This window comes from Barbus barbus (genome assembly GCF_936440315.1).
Source record: "Barbus barbus genome assembly, chromosome: 21".
NCBI classification, from domain to species: domain Eukaryota; kingdom Metazoa; phylum Chordata; class Actinopteri; order Cypriniformes; family Cyprinidae; genus Barbus; species Barbus barbus.
This window is the reverse complement of record NC_136749.1, coordinates 26,678,890-26,695,429: the sequence shown is the minus strand read 5'-3', so window position 1 is coordinate 26,695,429 and position 16,540 is coordinate 26,678,890. Positions and strand designations below refer to the sequence as shown.

The window sequence follows — 16,540 nt, the reverse complement described above, 5'->3', positions numbered from 1 at the left end:
GCACAGATCAAGCACCGTTTACAAGAAAAACCAGTCTAAAATAGTTCTAAACAAATGCCCTTTTGTTCCATGGAATGTGCTGGATTTTTTAGGTAAACTATTCCTTTAAAATGTACAAATGCATTTATTTCGTAGAGTAAAAGAAATTGTTAAAATAATATATTTTTTAAATGTACAGTCGGACAAGTGACAATGAACATATAACAATGACAATGAGTTTTTCAAGGCAAATAGTTCATGAATAAACTAAAAGTGCTGCAACTGCAAAATGTTAGCAATCTAATAAAAGTAATTATATGTATATGTCTAAATCTACTCTGAATGCACACAGAGATTCACGTTCTTATGTTTCTCCCAGTAGTGACATTCTTCAGGAAAACTCGACAGAGCAAAGCTGTCCTTATGACGACTGACGGCGTGAACCAGAAACCCAGCTAACTGCTTCTCCAGAAGCTCCACAACAGCTTTGGCATCTCCCTTCCTCGCAGGACCTTCCATCATCTGCTTTACGCTCTCGTTGGGCACAGGCTGAGGGTTGCTGCTGAAGGAGACCACCAGGTTGGTGTCATTTCCCTGAGATACTTCAAAATAATTCTGTCCGGCCACACACTGAAAGTTTTGTCCGGCTCTCAAGTTGCTAATTTTGCCCAAGTTACTAATGACTCTGATGGACCAGCTCACCCAGTCGTACTTCTTCATCAGGAAGTCCAGCAGTTCCTTGGTCATTTCCTGAAGGTTCTCACCTTCTTTCTCCTTCACAAGCCTCTTGATGTCCAGTTCAGCTTGCTCTGGAAACGAATCCACACATTTCTCTATAGTTTCTTTCATTTTTGTCTCAATTTCATGGATCTTTGTGCTCCACTCTTGAACCTTCTCCTGCTCTGATTCCTCACCCTGAGTAAGGAAACAATATCCCAGCAGAGCGATGATTCCCAAGCAGAGCAGCTCCTTCAGTCTGACGCAGAAATCTTCCAGGACCCTTCTGTTTCTGGCCTCGTATTGTTCCACAACATCCAGGATCGGTTCCCCAAATGTGCTGTTTCCCATCACAGCATCGTAAAGCACACAGAGGTTTTTCTCTCCACCTGTTATGAAAAAATGCTCTAAGAACAAGCGTTTTTTGACTTCCTTGTACTCCGGTTTAGCCTCCAGAATAACTATGTATTTTCTAAACTGGTTCCGCAAATTTTCCTCCACAGAGAAGAACTGGGAATCCAAACGTCTCCTTCTGATCTCAGAGTCAATGTCCTGTAACTGACATGAGAGGACATCTAATTTGCTTTTCACAACTAGAAACTGATCTTTGACATATGTGACCTCCTTGCTTTCCACATTGTCCAAGACCAGCCTCAAAACTGGAGCAGAAGCTTCAAAAAGAGGACACAGCTCTCCAACAGCGCTGGCCAGCACCTCGGCTCCTCTCTCAAACATCTCCATTACGGCTTCAATGGCCTCCTTCTTCTGGGCTACAACACGCTCTAGTGGACTGGACATTTCTTTAAAAGCAAAACCACAACACACACAAAGAAAAGCCACAGTAAAACACATAAGGGCAAGGTAAATATTTAAATGATGTATGCAATTTCCATTAAAATATATTTAAGTATATTTTAAACATATTTTTAGAAAACACAACACTGATGTAGTTATAAGCATGTGATACACTATATTTTCTCTTAATTTCTTAGTACAACCCATTCGTTTTCATAACTGATCTGCATTATGTATGTAAATTTGGTTCTTTTTGATTTCACAGTGCACTGAATTAGGTACATTACAAATAAAAATTATTTGATATTTGTTGTTTTATGCTCACATAAATGCAAAAGGTCATGTTTTTATTGAGGTTGCTAGTAAAGTTTTTGTTCAGCTTTCTTCTTCAAATTAAATGATTGGACAGAGACATTTAAAATAGCCAAATGGACACTGTACTGCATTAATTATGAAAAATAAATGTTCAAAAATAAAATAATGTTGTTCAGTAAAATAAATAATGAATCATTTAGACTACATTTGTAAATTTGTTAAATTATTTGATTTATTTTGGTTTGTGTTCACATAAATGCAAAAGGTCATGTGATTTAATTGAGTTAGATAGAAAAGGTAAAAAAAAAAAACACACACTGTCAAGAATGCAGACTAATTATTTTGTTCAATTTTCTTTAAAATTAAATGATGGGACTGCAGTGCCATAAGACATTTAAAAAGGCCCAATGAACCCTTTTAATGCATATCTATCTATCTATCTATCTATCTATCTATCTATCTATCTATCTATCTATCTATCTATCTATCTATCTATCTATCTATCTATCTATCTATCTATCTATCTATCTATCTATCTATCTATCTATCTATCTATCTATCTATCGTAGGTATACTGGTATTTAGGTATACTAAATGAAAACCACTATGATATATACAAAAGACAGTCATAAATAATTATGTGAAAATGTTTAAGGTTTGAATCTAATGTCACCCTTAAATGGTTAATGTGGCTTTTAAAGATCAACCATGCACAATAAGGATAAATAACTGTGGAGTTTAAATAATAACAATACGTGATTTTAAAATAAGGTTCAATAAAATACATAATGATACATTTAGGCTATATATGTAAGTCCAGAGTTCAGGACACACCTTGCTAGTCTGTCTAAAGCTCTAATGCAGTCTGCCTCACATGAATGGGTCCTAATTATGCGCATCCTTGACATCACACAATCATCCCTAACAAAAATACATGTAAAACAGGTTTCTCACGCCTCTCAGGATGAAGAGCTGCTGGAACGACCTCCAAGTTTCCAAATTATTCCCACAGTTTCAGGTTCGACTTCTAGGCAAAATGTCGTGATCATATGCTCAGTGTGGAAAAGATGTGCGTGTGTGTGTGTGTGTGTGTGTGTGTGTGAGAGAGAGAGAGTTGCGCGCACTGATAGGTTTGGGGTGGTTTTGGAAAGCTGTTGGTAACTGTCGGATAGACGTTTCATATTTGACTGTGGTCTATTTTTATAGTTTGTTTACAGATGGATCTGTGATGTGCAGCTCAGAGATCAATTTTTACACGAGACTGTTTAATTGCAGTTTATTTGGCGTCGTGCGCAACATCTCACGCGCCACTGGATTAACATGAACGTGCGCAGATTTGGGATTTTCGCATCTCAATATCCCAAAGAAGGTATATTTCACAGATTATTTATATCACACATTGTATACTAGATAGTATAATATTATAGCCTACTATTCTATAGTATTACATTTGACACATAACAGATACTCGTGTCTAATAGGTTGTGCGTAAGTGTGGTAACGGATAGCTCTAGGGTTATTTTTTAAGGATATACGGTTGTTATTAAAAATAATGTTTTTATAGAAATATTTGATAAGAATGTTGACGTTTCGACCATAATTGTCCTGGAAAAAAATCACGCATCTGGCAGAGTTTATGGGGTAATTTGTCACAATATTATCCTGCTGTTTTTTTTTTTATTTTGCTATATATAATAATTTAAAGCATAGAAACACAATTCATGAAATTGTTTTGACCAACAAAATTAGCTGTATAAAATTATACTGTGTAAAGCAGCAACATCAAATAAATTGTTTATAAAAGCAAGCAAGAGCAAGAGATAAAGAGACTATCAATGTGACAACTTACCCCAGTGTGAAAACTGACCTTGAGAACAGCCTAGCTTCATTACTGAATGTATTTCAGCAGGGCTTTTATGTTTGCCAGCTTGTTTATCCAATAAAACATTATGATGATATTGTAATTTTAATTCTGAGTATAAAATGTCCTAATTTTAGAGCTTAGCATTTGAAAACAGATAACCACTTCTAGATAAAAGCATGAGTCCAATTGGTTTTTACTCCATACTATGACTTATATCATTATATTAAGCCTTTACGACAACTTGCCCTGGTCTCAGAACAGTGACGTTGAATGTAATGCATTAATGGCGTTTCCACACCTTGGCACATTGTCCTAGAATTTTTATTAATTAATAAAAAAAAAAAAAATATATATATTATGTATTATTTCTAATAGTCAGGTGTATCCAGCTGTAGGATTCTCTCTCTGGCCAGTTATGGTTCAGGATTTGGCTGAAGAGTTGTCCGACAGAGAGTCACAATGGGTAAAGTGAACATCTGAATTTCTTAACTTATAATTGATTTTTTTCCTCTTCATAATAAAAAAAGAAACCATTATTATTAGCTCCATCACAATGTATTTGTTTTTAGAGTGTGTATAAAGAAAGGACTCTAGTGTCAGGATGAGTAGTTGCACATACTCAAAAATCTTCATATACTTGACGGTTTCATCAGGTATGCATGCAAAATCATATAATAAATGCATATAATTTATATAAATAAATGTAATAATTAAAATAGTGATACAATATACTTCAGCAAATTATGGGAAGTGTCATATTTTTCCTAAATTCCAAAAACGACTTGAGTGAAAGTAATATACTGTGTATGTATGTATTTAAATACAATATTTTTAAGTCAAAAAGATGTATTGCATTTCATTATGTTTAGTAATAAAGCATATGTACCTATGTAATTTATACCACCTGCTAAACATTTTGCCTGTAAACTGTCACTCCGTATAAACATATTGAACAAAACAATACGATGACACTATTAGATACTATTGCTCACTGTGGCTGACTTAAACTGTGTGTCTTGAAATGAAGTTAAGAGTGTGTGTATTCCTCATATCTTTGTTTATTCATAATACTGCAGAGTACATTAGACAGTGCCAAATATAAATACGCCAAGGACATTCAGGCTACATGGCATTAGAATTAGAGATTTGCAATATTACTTTGCATAAAGATAAATGATTATTTTTTAATTTGGGTTGGGCATATTCAGTTTGAGTGCACTGTACAGAAAGAGGAGTACATCATTTTCAAAAAATAACATCAGTATATTACAGTTCCATATAACTTTTGTTTCAAAAGTGCAAGTATTTGCAGAAAAACAGTAGGAATGGGTTAACAGGTTGCAAGGTAGCTGCTACATTGTTTTAAGTGAGACTTGATGAATAGATAGACAGCTATAGACAGCAGTTGCTAGGACAACGACAGGTAAAATAAATAGAGAGCATAGAAAGATAGGTAAAGGAGAAGTTGTGGAATAGGTCACATGAGGTAGAATCACTCATTACTGTTTAACACTTCTGACATCTTTTTGGCCACATCTTTCATTTTCTCTTCCCACTCGATGCGCAGAGCTTCCTCATCATCCCCGACGATGGCAGCGTAACTCATCAGAGCAATGAGGCCGATGCAGAACAAGTATGTGAGTCGAGTGCAGAGGTTTTCCATGATACGCTGGTCACCCTGTGAATGTTTCATGTAGACCTCTAGGATGGACTGGCTGAAGATCTTCGATTCGCCCATCACACCGCCGTACAGCGTATACAAGTTCTGGTCACACTGATTGATCACAAAGCTCATTTCAAATTCTTTCTTGCGCTGCTGATGTGCTGCCGATACCTCCACAGTGTCCATGAATTTGGAGAACTGATTACGAATGTTTTCTTCTACACGACCGTACAGGTCATCCACAGTCTCCTTCCTGATCTGAAGCAATACATTCTGGTTCTGCTGTGAGATTTCCTCCAGGGCTCGATTCACGCTGCCAAACTCACGTTTGAGTTTCTGAATGTCTTTATCATCCACGTGATGTAGAACCACCCGGATGAGAGAGCCAGCGATGCCAAAGATGGGATTGACCACCGCTGCTGCAGACGAGATGGTGGCCACGCATTCCAGAACCTTCACTAGACCCCTCTTCAGATTCTCTTGGTCTTCTAAGACCTCGTTTTCAGCCATTGTGTCTGGAGGAAGAGCCCTTCCCAGTGATGTTTACCTGAAGCAGAAACTGAAGATACAAAGGCACACAATATTATCACCTAAAATGCGGTAATTTATTTATTTATATTTATTGCAGCACAGGTTGTGTTTCATTCCCAAATAAATGAATCGGCTAAATGAAAATAGACACCTGTTTCATTGTTAAACAGGCCTAAGTGTTTTTGAACAAATTGATTGAATGTATGATTCTATGACTCACTCATGTTTAGTTCCAGAATAAATCATCGTTTTTTTTTAACGAATCATTTGGCGTAATGATTCAGTGATTCACTTAAAAAGTCTTAAAACGATAGACACTTGTTTCATTGCTAAGTAAGTGTTTTTGAACAAATCGATTGAATAAATCATTCGCTTGTTTCTTTCATAAAAGAATCAACGTTTTGAACAAATTGTGATTCTATGACTCAGTCACTCAAAAAGACAGTTGAATGAATCGTCGTTTTTGAATAAATCTTTTGGCGGAATGATTCAGGGATTCGATCAAAAAAGGCAAATGTTTCGTTCTTAAATAAGCGTTTTTGAATGAATCATTTAAGTGAATCATTCAATGTCTCAATGTTGAGGATGGTCGTTTGTTTCCTTTTTGAATTAATCCGCGTTTTGAATGAATCAGTTGACTGAATGATTCACTAAAAAAAGTCACTTGTCGCCACCTACTGACGTGTCTATGTAACTTGTTGAATGAGTCACTGAAAAATTCCTGCCACTTATGCAAAGACTCACAGTCTATAGTGAACACACACGTATAGAACGTTTGGACTTCTTATGGACCACTTTGAACATTTTTATCCTTTTTTGAGAATGAATGTGAAAGGATCTGAAGAATTTTTTAATTCTTAAAAAAATAAATACCAACTGCAGAAACAGTCATGCATATTTACAGGTAAGAAAATAATGACAAATGTTTTTATTTAATTTATTATTTTAATTCAATTGTAATTAATATCACCTGTAATTTGCTAAATTAACTCCTATTTTGAAACTACTTGTAAAGGCAATTTGTTTGCTTGTGATATTGCTTCTGTATTTTTACAGAAGTACAATTCAGTGATATACACTCATTTAAATTATAGATCATGAGTTGCATTATCCATAGTCATAACTATACAATTCTGATCTCAATCATTAAAAACAACAACAAAACAGTTTAAAATTGAAATGGTGTCATTTGGTTGTCTTTTTTTTTTTTTTTTTGTATTTTGTTGTTATTTTTGTGTTTTTTTGCTGTTGTTGTGTTGTACAAAACATATAGATGTTAAATACTGAAAACAGTTTACAAAAACCAACCGCTTCAGACCTTAACTTGAATATCAAAAATATCTTACATCACTTTTCAGGCTATGACTAAACACTTTTTAGTGAGACTTAGGACTAAAGTCAATATATATATATATATATATATATATATATATATATATATATATATATATATATATATATATATATTAATAACCTTCCAGTATTTCATGTCAATTTTTCTTATACAAAACTTTCTCATTTTTCAGAGTGCTGGATGTTTGTTTGCAGCTCTGGGATCAAGACAGGACATTTAGAACTTTATCAAGTCAAAAACACATCAATACAACATCTCCCTGTGTTTTCTCAAGCAGTGTGAGTATTTGAAAGAGTCTTCATCCCAACTAGAGTAGATGACTTCCGTCAGATGCTGTCTGTCTGTTATAGCTCCCCCTAGCTGCTGCTTCATATTTCCTTGTTTATGCTGAGAGTCATGTTCTCTTTCTGCCATTCTCAAATTTGAACAAATAATGCCTAAAAAAAATCTGCCCATTGGCATTTGCCTGACTAACACTATCTAGTTGCCTGTGAGGAATATTTCTATTCTTACCTCTTCAGTTTGCTACCTCCCTTGACTGTGCGTCTTCCCAGCAGCCACTGCAGGATGGGCAGTTTCATCTGAGCTGTGTGGAGGGGTGTACATATGGACTATACCATTATCTTACATGGTCCTGGTGAATGAAACAGATTTGCTCATTCATTGACCTTCAAATTTTCTTGATGCGATCAATTTGTTTATTAATGAAATTAATTATGAATATGGATATACTTTTCAATGGAAACTGTCTGTCTGTCTGTCTGTCTGTCTGTCTGTCTGTCTGTCTGTCTGTCTGTCTGTCTATCTATCTATCTATCTATCTATCTATCTATCTATCTATCTATCTATCTATCTATCTATCTATCTATCTATCTATCTATCTATCTATCTATCTATCTATCTATCTATCTATCTGTGTGTCTGTCTGGCTGTCTGTCTGTCTGTCTGTCGAACTATCTATCCATACATCAATCTATCCATTCATTCATCCATCCACCTAAGTGTAGGTGCTGTCAGGGATGCTGCAGGACTCCAGTTGTCATGTGATCATTCACACTGTGAAAGGATGTAGACCTGCTTTAGACGTTACAGTGGCATTGATGGTAATGTATGTTCCTCTAAAGGTGGAGTAATGCAAAATGTAGACAGTTCCTAAAACTTATAGTTCCTGTTCTCTTACTTGTGCACCAAAACACAGACATGATGAGGAAGTGGTTGACAGCACTATGACACAGACTGCATAGTCAGAGTACCGAGAGACGTCTTCTATTTCCTATTATTTTGATAGACAACTCTGTATAAGAGCAGTTTGTCAAGTAGGACTCTTGATTCTCTGCTGTTATGGTCAGAAAATGATTCTCTCCATATTGAATAAGATTACCATAAAATGAATCAAATGAAGTGTAATTGGCTGTTCTGAAGCGGAAACCCTGCACTCGATGACAGTAAAGACACAGACAAGCACTGAAAAAGTAAGAGATTAAACTTGTTTTATTTTAGCTGGTTGCCGATGCAGAACTTCTCATTTTCATTTAATTTAAGTTGAAGTACTAAAATAATTAAAACTAAATGTAATAAATCAAATATTACTATATAAATACTATATAGACTATAAATTGTTTTATAACCAAAAATTTATATAATGATAAAAACACACCACCAAATTACTAAAATTGTAACTAAAATTAAAGTAATAAAAAGATATATAAAAATAAAATAAAATTCTAAATATAAAACTACTCTCTAAAAATCCTTAAAAATAGTGCACAATGTACTGTATTAATATGAAGGAATTTCTGTATTGATTTTTTTTAACAACATGTTTTACCTGTATTTTGAATTTTACACTACATTGCTTTGTGTTAATCAAAATGTCCATAAAATTAATAGAAAATATCCTGGTATAAAATAATATCAATGATATATGTGTGATATATTTGTGCATGTTTCCCTTCAATAATACCTTCATTTTATAAACTAGTGCCTGAGGGAAATTACTTTTAGATAGTAATTTGATCCGAAACTGTGTTAGAGTATACTTTAGTATGATCTGGTGTATCACCATGGTTTATGTATGCCTGTAGCCACAAGATGTCACTTCAGCTCATAATTAATGCTGTGGTGTTCATAGTAAATAAATATACGTTCAATGATCAGCATGATTTCAGATATGTTTGATGAAGACCATGGGGTCAGTGGAAATCAGGTTGTCCTGGCTTGTCCTTTTAACTGAAACAAAAACACTTTCAGTTAACAAAGCTTGATTTGTACCTGTTTAATTTGTTTCATAAATAACATGCAGATTGGGTTTTATTTTGTAGAAGCGCTTAATTGACATGGCAGATTTTTGGAGGAGGAGGTGAATTTAAATAATTAAGTCAAATTCCTTGTTGGTTTCGTATTTCCCAAAACAGATATTTAAAATAAAGTTCACTGCAGTGTCTTCCATGCTGAGATCACATGACCAGCCTGCAGCAATGACTTTAGTAATAAAAGTAATAATAGGCTACTAAAAATGATATAGCACTTGCAAATGTTTGCCAGCTGTTTTTGTGCTTTATACTGTTGTCCTGATCTGTCTAATAACAGTCTAGAGTCAACCTGCCGCTCTGCACATTAAGTCCATTCTTTAGACTCAAGCGATCGATAGACGTCTAGATCACAGGAAGCAGGCAAATGTTCAGTGGCTTGTTGGAGGCTCTATATGGATTGCAGTCCATTTCACCTAAGCGTGTTTTTGATGCTCTTAAAAACGGCAGATGAAACCTCAATTCCCAAAGACTCTGATTTACAGTGAACACCAGCGCTCTCCAGTCTTTGTGCTGTGAGGCTGCTTGTGCTTTATGTTTGATTGAGCATGTAAACCTATTAAAAACATTTTTGTTAATTGAAATTAAGTGGATATAAAAATAAATATCAGATGAAAAACTGTAAATAAATGAAAATGAGAAATGTTGCAAGAAAATTGAAGCACTAAAATTAGTAACTGGGAATAAAAATAAATAAATAAAATTATGAAAAAAAAAAACTGGAATAAAATAAATTAAACCTAAATAGAAATATTAAAGAAAAAAATTAAAATGACAAACACGCATAACAAAATAGCTAAACTTAAATCAAAATGAAAACTGAAAATATAAAAAGTTATTTTTATATTATACTAATTAAAAATATTAATAACAATTATAATAATATACAAATACTATGTAGATAGGGTACATATTGGTACCTTAAAGGTACATATTAGTACTGAATGTATATATATTAGTATACCTCAAAGGTACAAAAGTATAATATATATGAAACAATATATATGGCATTTAAAAAATGCATTCATATTTAATTTAAAAAATAATAATTTGGCTTTAAATAAATTCTGCATAATTTTAAGTATGCTTTTAATGCTTATAATTTACTAAAATATATAGATAGATATGTGTTCTTGTATTTTGAGCACAATCATGATGTCAATTTGAATATACAAATTAGTTAGGTGTCAAAATCAGAAAACTTTTGACATCATCAGTCAATACAGTCAGTAATATCCGATCTTAGTCTGCATGTAAGAAAAAACATTTAGCTCAAGAGAGTTATCTGAAACATTGGTCTAGCAAAATACACAAAGGAATCCTTTTGGAATTTTGTGTGACAAGCAAAAAAAAAGGGCTGATTCTGTCATAACTGCTGTCATCACAATATTACCGCTGGTGACATTTATGCACAAACACATGCTGTTGACCTTCAGAAAGGTCAGAGGAGAGAGAAACACAGAGAACAGCATTACACTACGAGGCTTGAACACATTGTGTGAAATGAGAGCGAGTGCAGATGGAGCCAAAACAAGATCAATATACCGATTAGAACCGTAATACGCTAATGGTTTGGTGAACGAGCGGACAGAAATAACCCCATGAGCATAATTAGAGTGTCATTTACCTCCTGCTCCCAAAGACTGAACCTGACACTTGATTTTCTTTAAATCAACTTCCCTTTATTAAAATGAAGCTTTCATGCATCCCCAACGAATATGACTTAAAGATAAACTTTGCCTGCTGAGATCATTAAAAATTGAATAATTATTTAAAAATTATAATAATAATAATTGCTTTGTGTACATAATCTCAAAATACATGTAGCCTTTGGCCTTAAATAAATTCTGCATAATTTAATTAATTTAAATTTAATTTAAATAAATTAGCTTGAATTTACTAACTAACAAATAACAGTTATTATTTATTAGATAAAATCGTTTTAATGATCTATATACATCTATATAGATATTGAGATACTATCTACAATTTTATTAATATTTTGAGTGTTTTTATTTTTAATTCTTTTCATTTTAATATTAGTTAACATTTCAGTAAATGAAGTCTCTTTGTCATTTTTATTAGTTTTTTAAATATGTAAATAGTTATATTAGTACATCAAGTTAAATGGAAAAGAGAACTGTTGCTTTAACTAGCTGCAATAAACTTGAATTCAATTAAAATAAAATTAAAGTATTAAAAGTTTTTTTTAGATTTGCGTTAAAGTTTATTTTTTTCTGTAGTTTTAGTTTTAGATAACTTTAATAACCCTGATGTATATAATTTCAACAAACATATTTCAATTAATTAAAGGCAATCAGAAAAAAAACGAGGTCCTATCTGTACATTGTGTTTGAGGGGCGTGGCCATGATCTCATGAATATTTAATTATGGTGTCCATGGCAAGATATTGACTAATTAGAACCATTAATAGTTGTTGCTGATAGTTACTAATGGTTATAGCTTTGTTTACATTCTGTTTGCTGCAGTTTTGAGTTATGTTATTTTATTTCATGATTGAGATATGCTTTTAGAAATATTGAAAGTGTCTTTAGTTTGCACAAAAAGTTTATTTGCAGCATCATATAATATATACTCATTTTGTGAAGAATAACAGTAAGATCTTTTTTGCAAAGGTTTTATAAGCACAGTCAGACTCATCAGAAGGAGGAGGCTGAGGGTGAGCTGGTGTGTGTCACAGTACAAATGTTTTAATGCTTTTTTATCAGATCAGGCCACTTAAGGCCAGGAAGCCGGTCGATGGTCCACTCTGACGAAAAGGTAATGTCGTTAGCTCAGGCTGTGATTGGCAGATGCAGCAAGAGTGAGGTATCCTGGGATTGATCGTCCGCCTCGGCACTACTGTGATGCTGAGATGAATAAAATCACTCATTTATATATTAAATATTTATATTGACTGATGCCCTTTCCTGGAGATGGTTGTGGTTTCATTTGCCTTTATTTAAAAGTTTTAAAGTAGTCCAGCAAAACATGTCGCTGCATCGAACTGGAATGTTTGTTTTGGTCTAGTAACAGACAGGTTTAAGGTTCAGCCCTTTTTCAGAGATGGAAGCCACATGGATCAATATAGCTCCAACCAGGACAGAAGCCTCAACCGCTAATGAATACAGGCTGAGCCATGCATGCATTTCCATTCAGACTCTGACAACAGAGCATAACAACTGCTTTAAAAAAGCATTCCAGGATGCACCTTCATAAACAAAACAAATAACTAAATAATGTATGAATTATTAATCACAAAGGACAAATATGAAGGAAATAATGGTTCTTTTTGCTTCAGAACAAGAGAACAATTTTTTCAGAATGGTGTTTTTTGAGAGAGGATTGCTGAGGTGACGTCAATGGCTGTTTGTAGGCATAAAATGCTCTTTTTAAACTATTAACTTTGAACAACTGCAATTTTTATGAACCTATAAAAGGTACTATAATGATTTGTTTTTGTCATAAATCAAAAAACGTATTGACATAAAGAGGACCGTCGTATTGGATTATGTGAGTAGGGGTCAAAGGTCATCACCCATGGTGGTGTGGTTGTAAGGTCACAACTTGAATGGTTGTAAATGGCTTTTAATGATCTTGCATCATAAGGTCAAATAAGCCTCCAATAATGTAGTTTTTAAATATTATTTTGATTCCCTGTGGTTTTTAATATATTTTCAAACAATATGCATTTACGATCTCATTAACTCACAATAGAAATACATAGAATGGAATATAAGAATACAATGGAAATGGATCCTCCCTCCTGAGTGTTAAATGATGATTGCTCCTTCACTCGGCACCTCAGTGATTTTAATGGCTGGATCCGGAGAGCTGATCACAGCACTTCAGAGCTCGTCGGCTTTATATTAACAAAGTGAAACGTTACTCACCATGTTTCTGCAGCCCTTGGCCAGAAAATGCTGACTTGAGTACAAAAACAGTAATTTAATTAAATGTGGCTTTGGGTGGTATATCATAGCAATGGGTGTCAGATATTGAAACTATTTCTTGCAAACGTTTGCAAAGGTCCTCGTTTTACTTTTACTGAAAGCTTAGTTTGTATGGGCCACTAAGACAAGACAAAAAAACTGAGATGTGTTCATTGCCTCTTTTCATGGTTGGAAGGGCATTTTTTATTCTGTCGGCACTATGTAGGTCATTCACTCACAAAGGCCAAATTGCCAGTTCTGGCACCATACAGTGTACTTGGTCCAAAAGCCATTTTTCCTACTTTTAACCATTTCACAAAATGTTTTATGCATGATATTGTTTAAAGCAGCAGTTCTCAACCTTTTAGTCTCCAGGGCCGCACCGTTGTCCACAACAACATTAGAGAGCCCCTAAACCTTTCCAATTGTCTGTAATTGTTTGGCTAAGGATTGAGCAAAAAAGATTTTACTCCATTTCTACCTGTATATTTTATGCCACTTTAAGAGGTAAAATTACCATATTTTATACCAATTTCCTTTAGTTTTCCAGGTCTAGAATCTATACTTTTTAAAATATTCTCTCATATATCCATGTTTTCTGTGGGAATACTTGTTCTTCAATGACAGAAAAAAAAAACTGTTGTTGAGGGGGTCAATAAACTATATTGATTTTTAATTATTTGAGCTTATTTAATGCACATTGTACATTATTTGAAGTTTTTTTGTGGACCACTTATAAATTTGCTTAGGCCCCCCCAGTGGGCCCCGGATCCCTGGTTGAGAATTCTTGGTTTCTCAAGGCATGATTTTAGACAGACACATTAAACTTTGTAACATAAAATAATATTATAATTGAATATAATTTCTCATAAAAGTGCATACACAGATTAATTAAACTGGTTAGTCTGAACAAGATCACTTTGGTTTTAGTTTAGAACATTGAAAAGAAGCATTTCAATAAATGCACTAACTATCTGTTAGAGACAATAAGCTGAATAAATACTGTTTTTTCAAGACATAGATCACGGAGACAGTAAAATGCAGTTATAGTAGATTTTTATCTAAATCTACTCTGAATGCACACAGAGATTCACGTTCTTATGTTTCTCCCAGTAGTGACATTCTTCAGGAAAACTCGACAGAGCAAAGCTGTCCTTATGACGACTGACGGCGTGAACCAGAAACCCAGCTAACTGCTTCTCCAGAAGCTCCACAACAGCTTTGGCATCTCCCTTCCTCGCAGGGCCTTCCATCATCTGCTTTACGCTCTCGTTGGGCACAGGCTGAGGGTTGCTGCTGAAGGAGACCACCAGGTTGGTGTCATTTCCCTGAGATACTTCAAAATAATTCTGTCCGGCCACACACTGAAAGTTTTGTCCGGCTCTCAAGTTGCTAATTTTGCCCAAGTTACTAATGACTCTGATGGACCAGCTCACCCAGTCGTACTTCTTCATCAGGAAGTCCAGCAGTTCCTTGGTCATTTCCTGAAGGTTCTCACCTTCTTTCTCCTTCACAAGCCTCTTGATGTCCAGTTCAGCTTGCTCTGGAAACGAATCCACACATTTCTCTATAGTTTCTTTCATTTTTGTCTCAATTTCATGGATCTTTGTGCTCCACTCTCGAACCTTCTCCTGCTCTGATTCCTCACCCTGAGTAAGGAAACAATATCCCAGCAGAGCGATGATTCCCAAGCAGAGCAGCTCCTTCAGTCTGACGCAGAAATCTTCCAGGACCCTTCTGTTTCTGGCCTCGTATTGTTCCACAACATCCAGGATCGGTTCCCCAAATGTGCTGTTTCCCATCACAGCATCGTAAAGCATGTAGAGGTTTTTCTCTCCTCCTGTTTTGGGAAAATGTTGCAAGAACAAGCGTTTTCGAACTTCTTTGTACTCAGGTTTGGCCTCCAGAATGTCTATGTATTTTCTAAACTGGTTACATATATTTTCCTCCACAGAGAAGAACTGAGAATCCAACCGTCCCTTTTTAATCTCGCAGTTGATGTCCTCTATTTGAGAGGAGAGCACATCTAATTTGCTCCTCACAACTAGAAACTGATCTTTGACATATGTGACCTCCTTGCTTTCCACATTGTCCAAGACCAGCCTCAAAACTGGAGCAGAAGCTTCAAAAAGAGGACACAGCTCTCCAACAGCGCTGGCCAGCACCTCGGCTCCTCTCTCAAACATCTCCATTACGGCTTCAATGGCCTCCTTCTTCTGGGCTACAACACGCTCTAGTGGATTGGACATTTCTAAAAACGAACAAAAATAAATGCCTTAGTTTCTGGTACTATTAAAATCAGATGAAAATTTTCTTTGCACAACTGGTCTATTTAAATTCAAGCTGCATAATGTAAAAATAAAAGTTGCAAAAGCAATTTAATTGCTCAGAGATCGTTCTTTTGTAAACATTTTTGCCAAATAAAACTGAGCATCTCCATTTGGTTTATATTCTCATTGTTGAGACACTGAAGTTGTAAATAAATCTCAGAAAACCTGTCCTACTTTTTTCAGATAATAGGCCTACAAGTATGAGAGACAAGAAAACTGAAGTGAGAGTTCGGTCAGATATATTATAATAATATTTTTGATGAAAAATGTAAGATTTTTTTCCTCATACTTTTTTTTAAAACCTAGGCTAAATTATAGGCCTACGTGTATTCATCACAGCCGAACGCATTAAGCATCCATGAAATTCCTCACGTTGCTAATTTTACGCGATAGCCAACTGTGCCATCAGCATTTTCTTCCATTTTATATCTGCATGCATGTTAATGAGAAAAAATCCTGTTAAACCAAGCAAACCTCTAAATAATCACATTCAGAGCAGACTTGATCTTAAAATCGTGTTACGTAGATATGGCACCACTGTATGTGCCATCTTCTGTTCCGTAAAGGACACACCTCGAAAAGCGTTTTAAAGCGCAGTCTCCCTCATAAGTATCCTACATGCGCATCACAGCAATTTACCCAGAAAAAAAAATTCAAACAAGTTTCTCACGTCTGGCAGGTTGAAGAGCTGCTGTCCGAAATTCAGGGTTCCCTCAGGTATTGGCTCGAGGAGGATATTTGTGATGATCTG

General features: G+C 34.8%; 3 protein-coding genes across 3 annotated transcripts; all 3 read right to left on the bottom strand.

Moving 5' to 3' along the window:
• Positions 1–312: 312 nt before the first annotated feature.
• On the bottom strand, positions 313–1,494 carry LOC306887065 (protein rapunzel-like; the record flags this gene model as incomplete). Its single annotated transcript, XM_079444543.1, has 1 exon — positions 313–1,494. One exon carries the CDS (start codon positions 1,492–1,494, stop codon positions 313–315), a length of 1,182 nt encoding a protein of 393 aa, XP_079300669.1.
• A 3,215-nt stretch (positions 1,495–4,709) lies between these two features.
• On the bottom strand, positions 4,710–7,803 carry LOC306887073 (protein rapunzel-like). Its single transcript, XM_079444555.1, has 2 exons — positions 7,732–7,803; positions 4,710–5,892 (listed from the first exon to the last, which is right to left on the bottom strand). Exon 2 carries the CDS (start codon positions 5,841–5,843, stop codon positions 5,163–5,165), a length of 681 nt encoding a protein of 226 aa, XP_079300681.1. The 5' UTR covers positions 5,844–5,892; positions 7,732–7,803; the 3' UTR covers positions 4,710–5,162.
• A 6,698-nt stretch (positions 7,804–14,501) lies between these two features.
• On the bottom strand, positions 14,502–15,708 carry LOC306887064 (protein rapunzel-like; the record flags this gene model as incomplete). Its single annotated transcript, XM_079444542.1, has 1 exon — positions 14,502–15,708. The coding sequence occupies one exon, from the start codon at positions 15,706–15,708 to the stop codon at positions 14,527–14,529; it is 1,182 nt and encodes a 393-aa protein (XP_079300668.1). The 3' UTR covers positions 14,502–14,526.
• Positions 15,709–16,540: the final 832 nt, after the last annotated feature.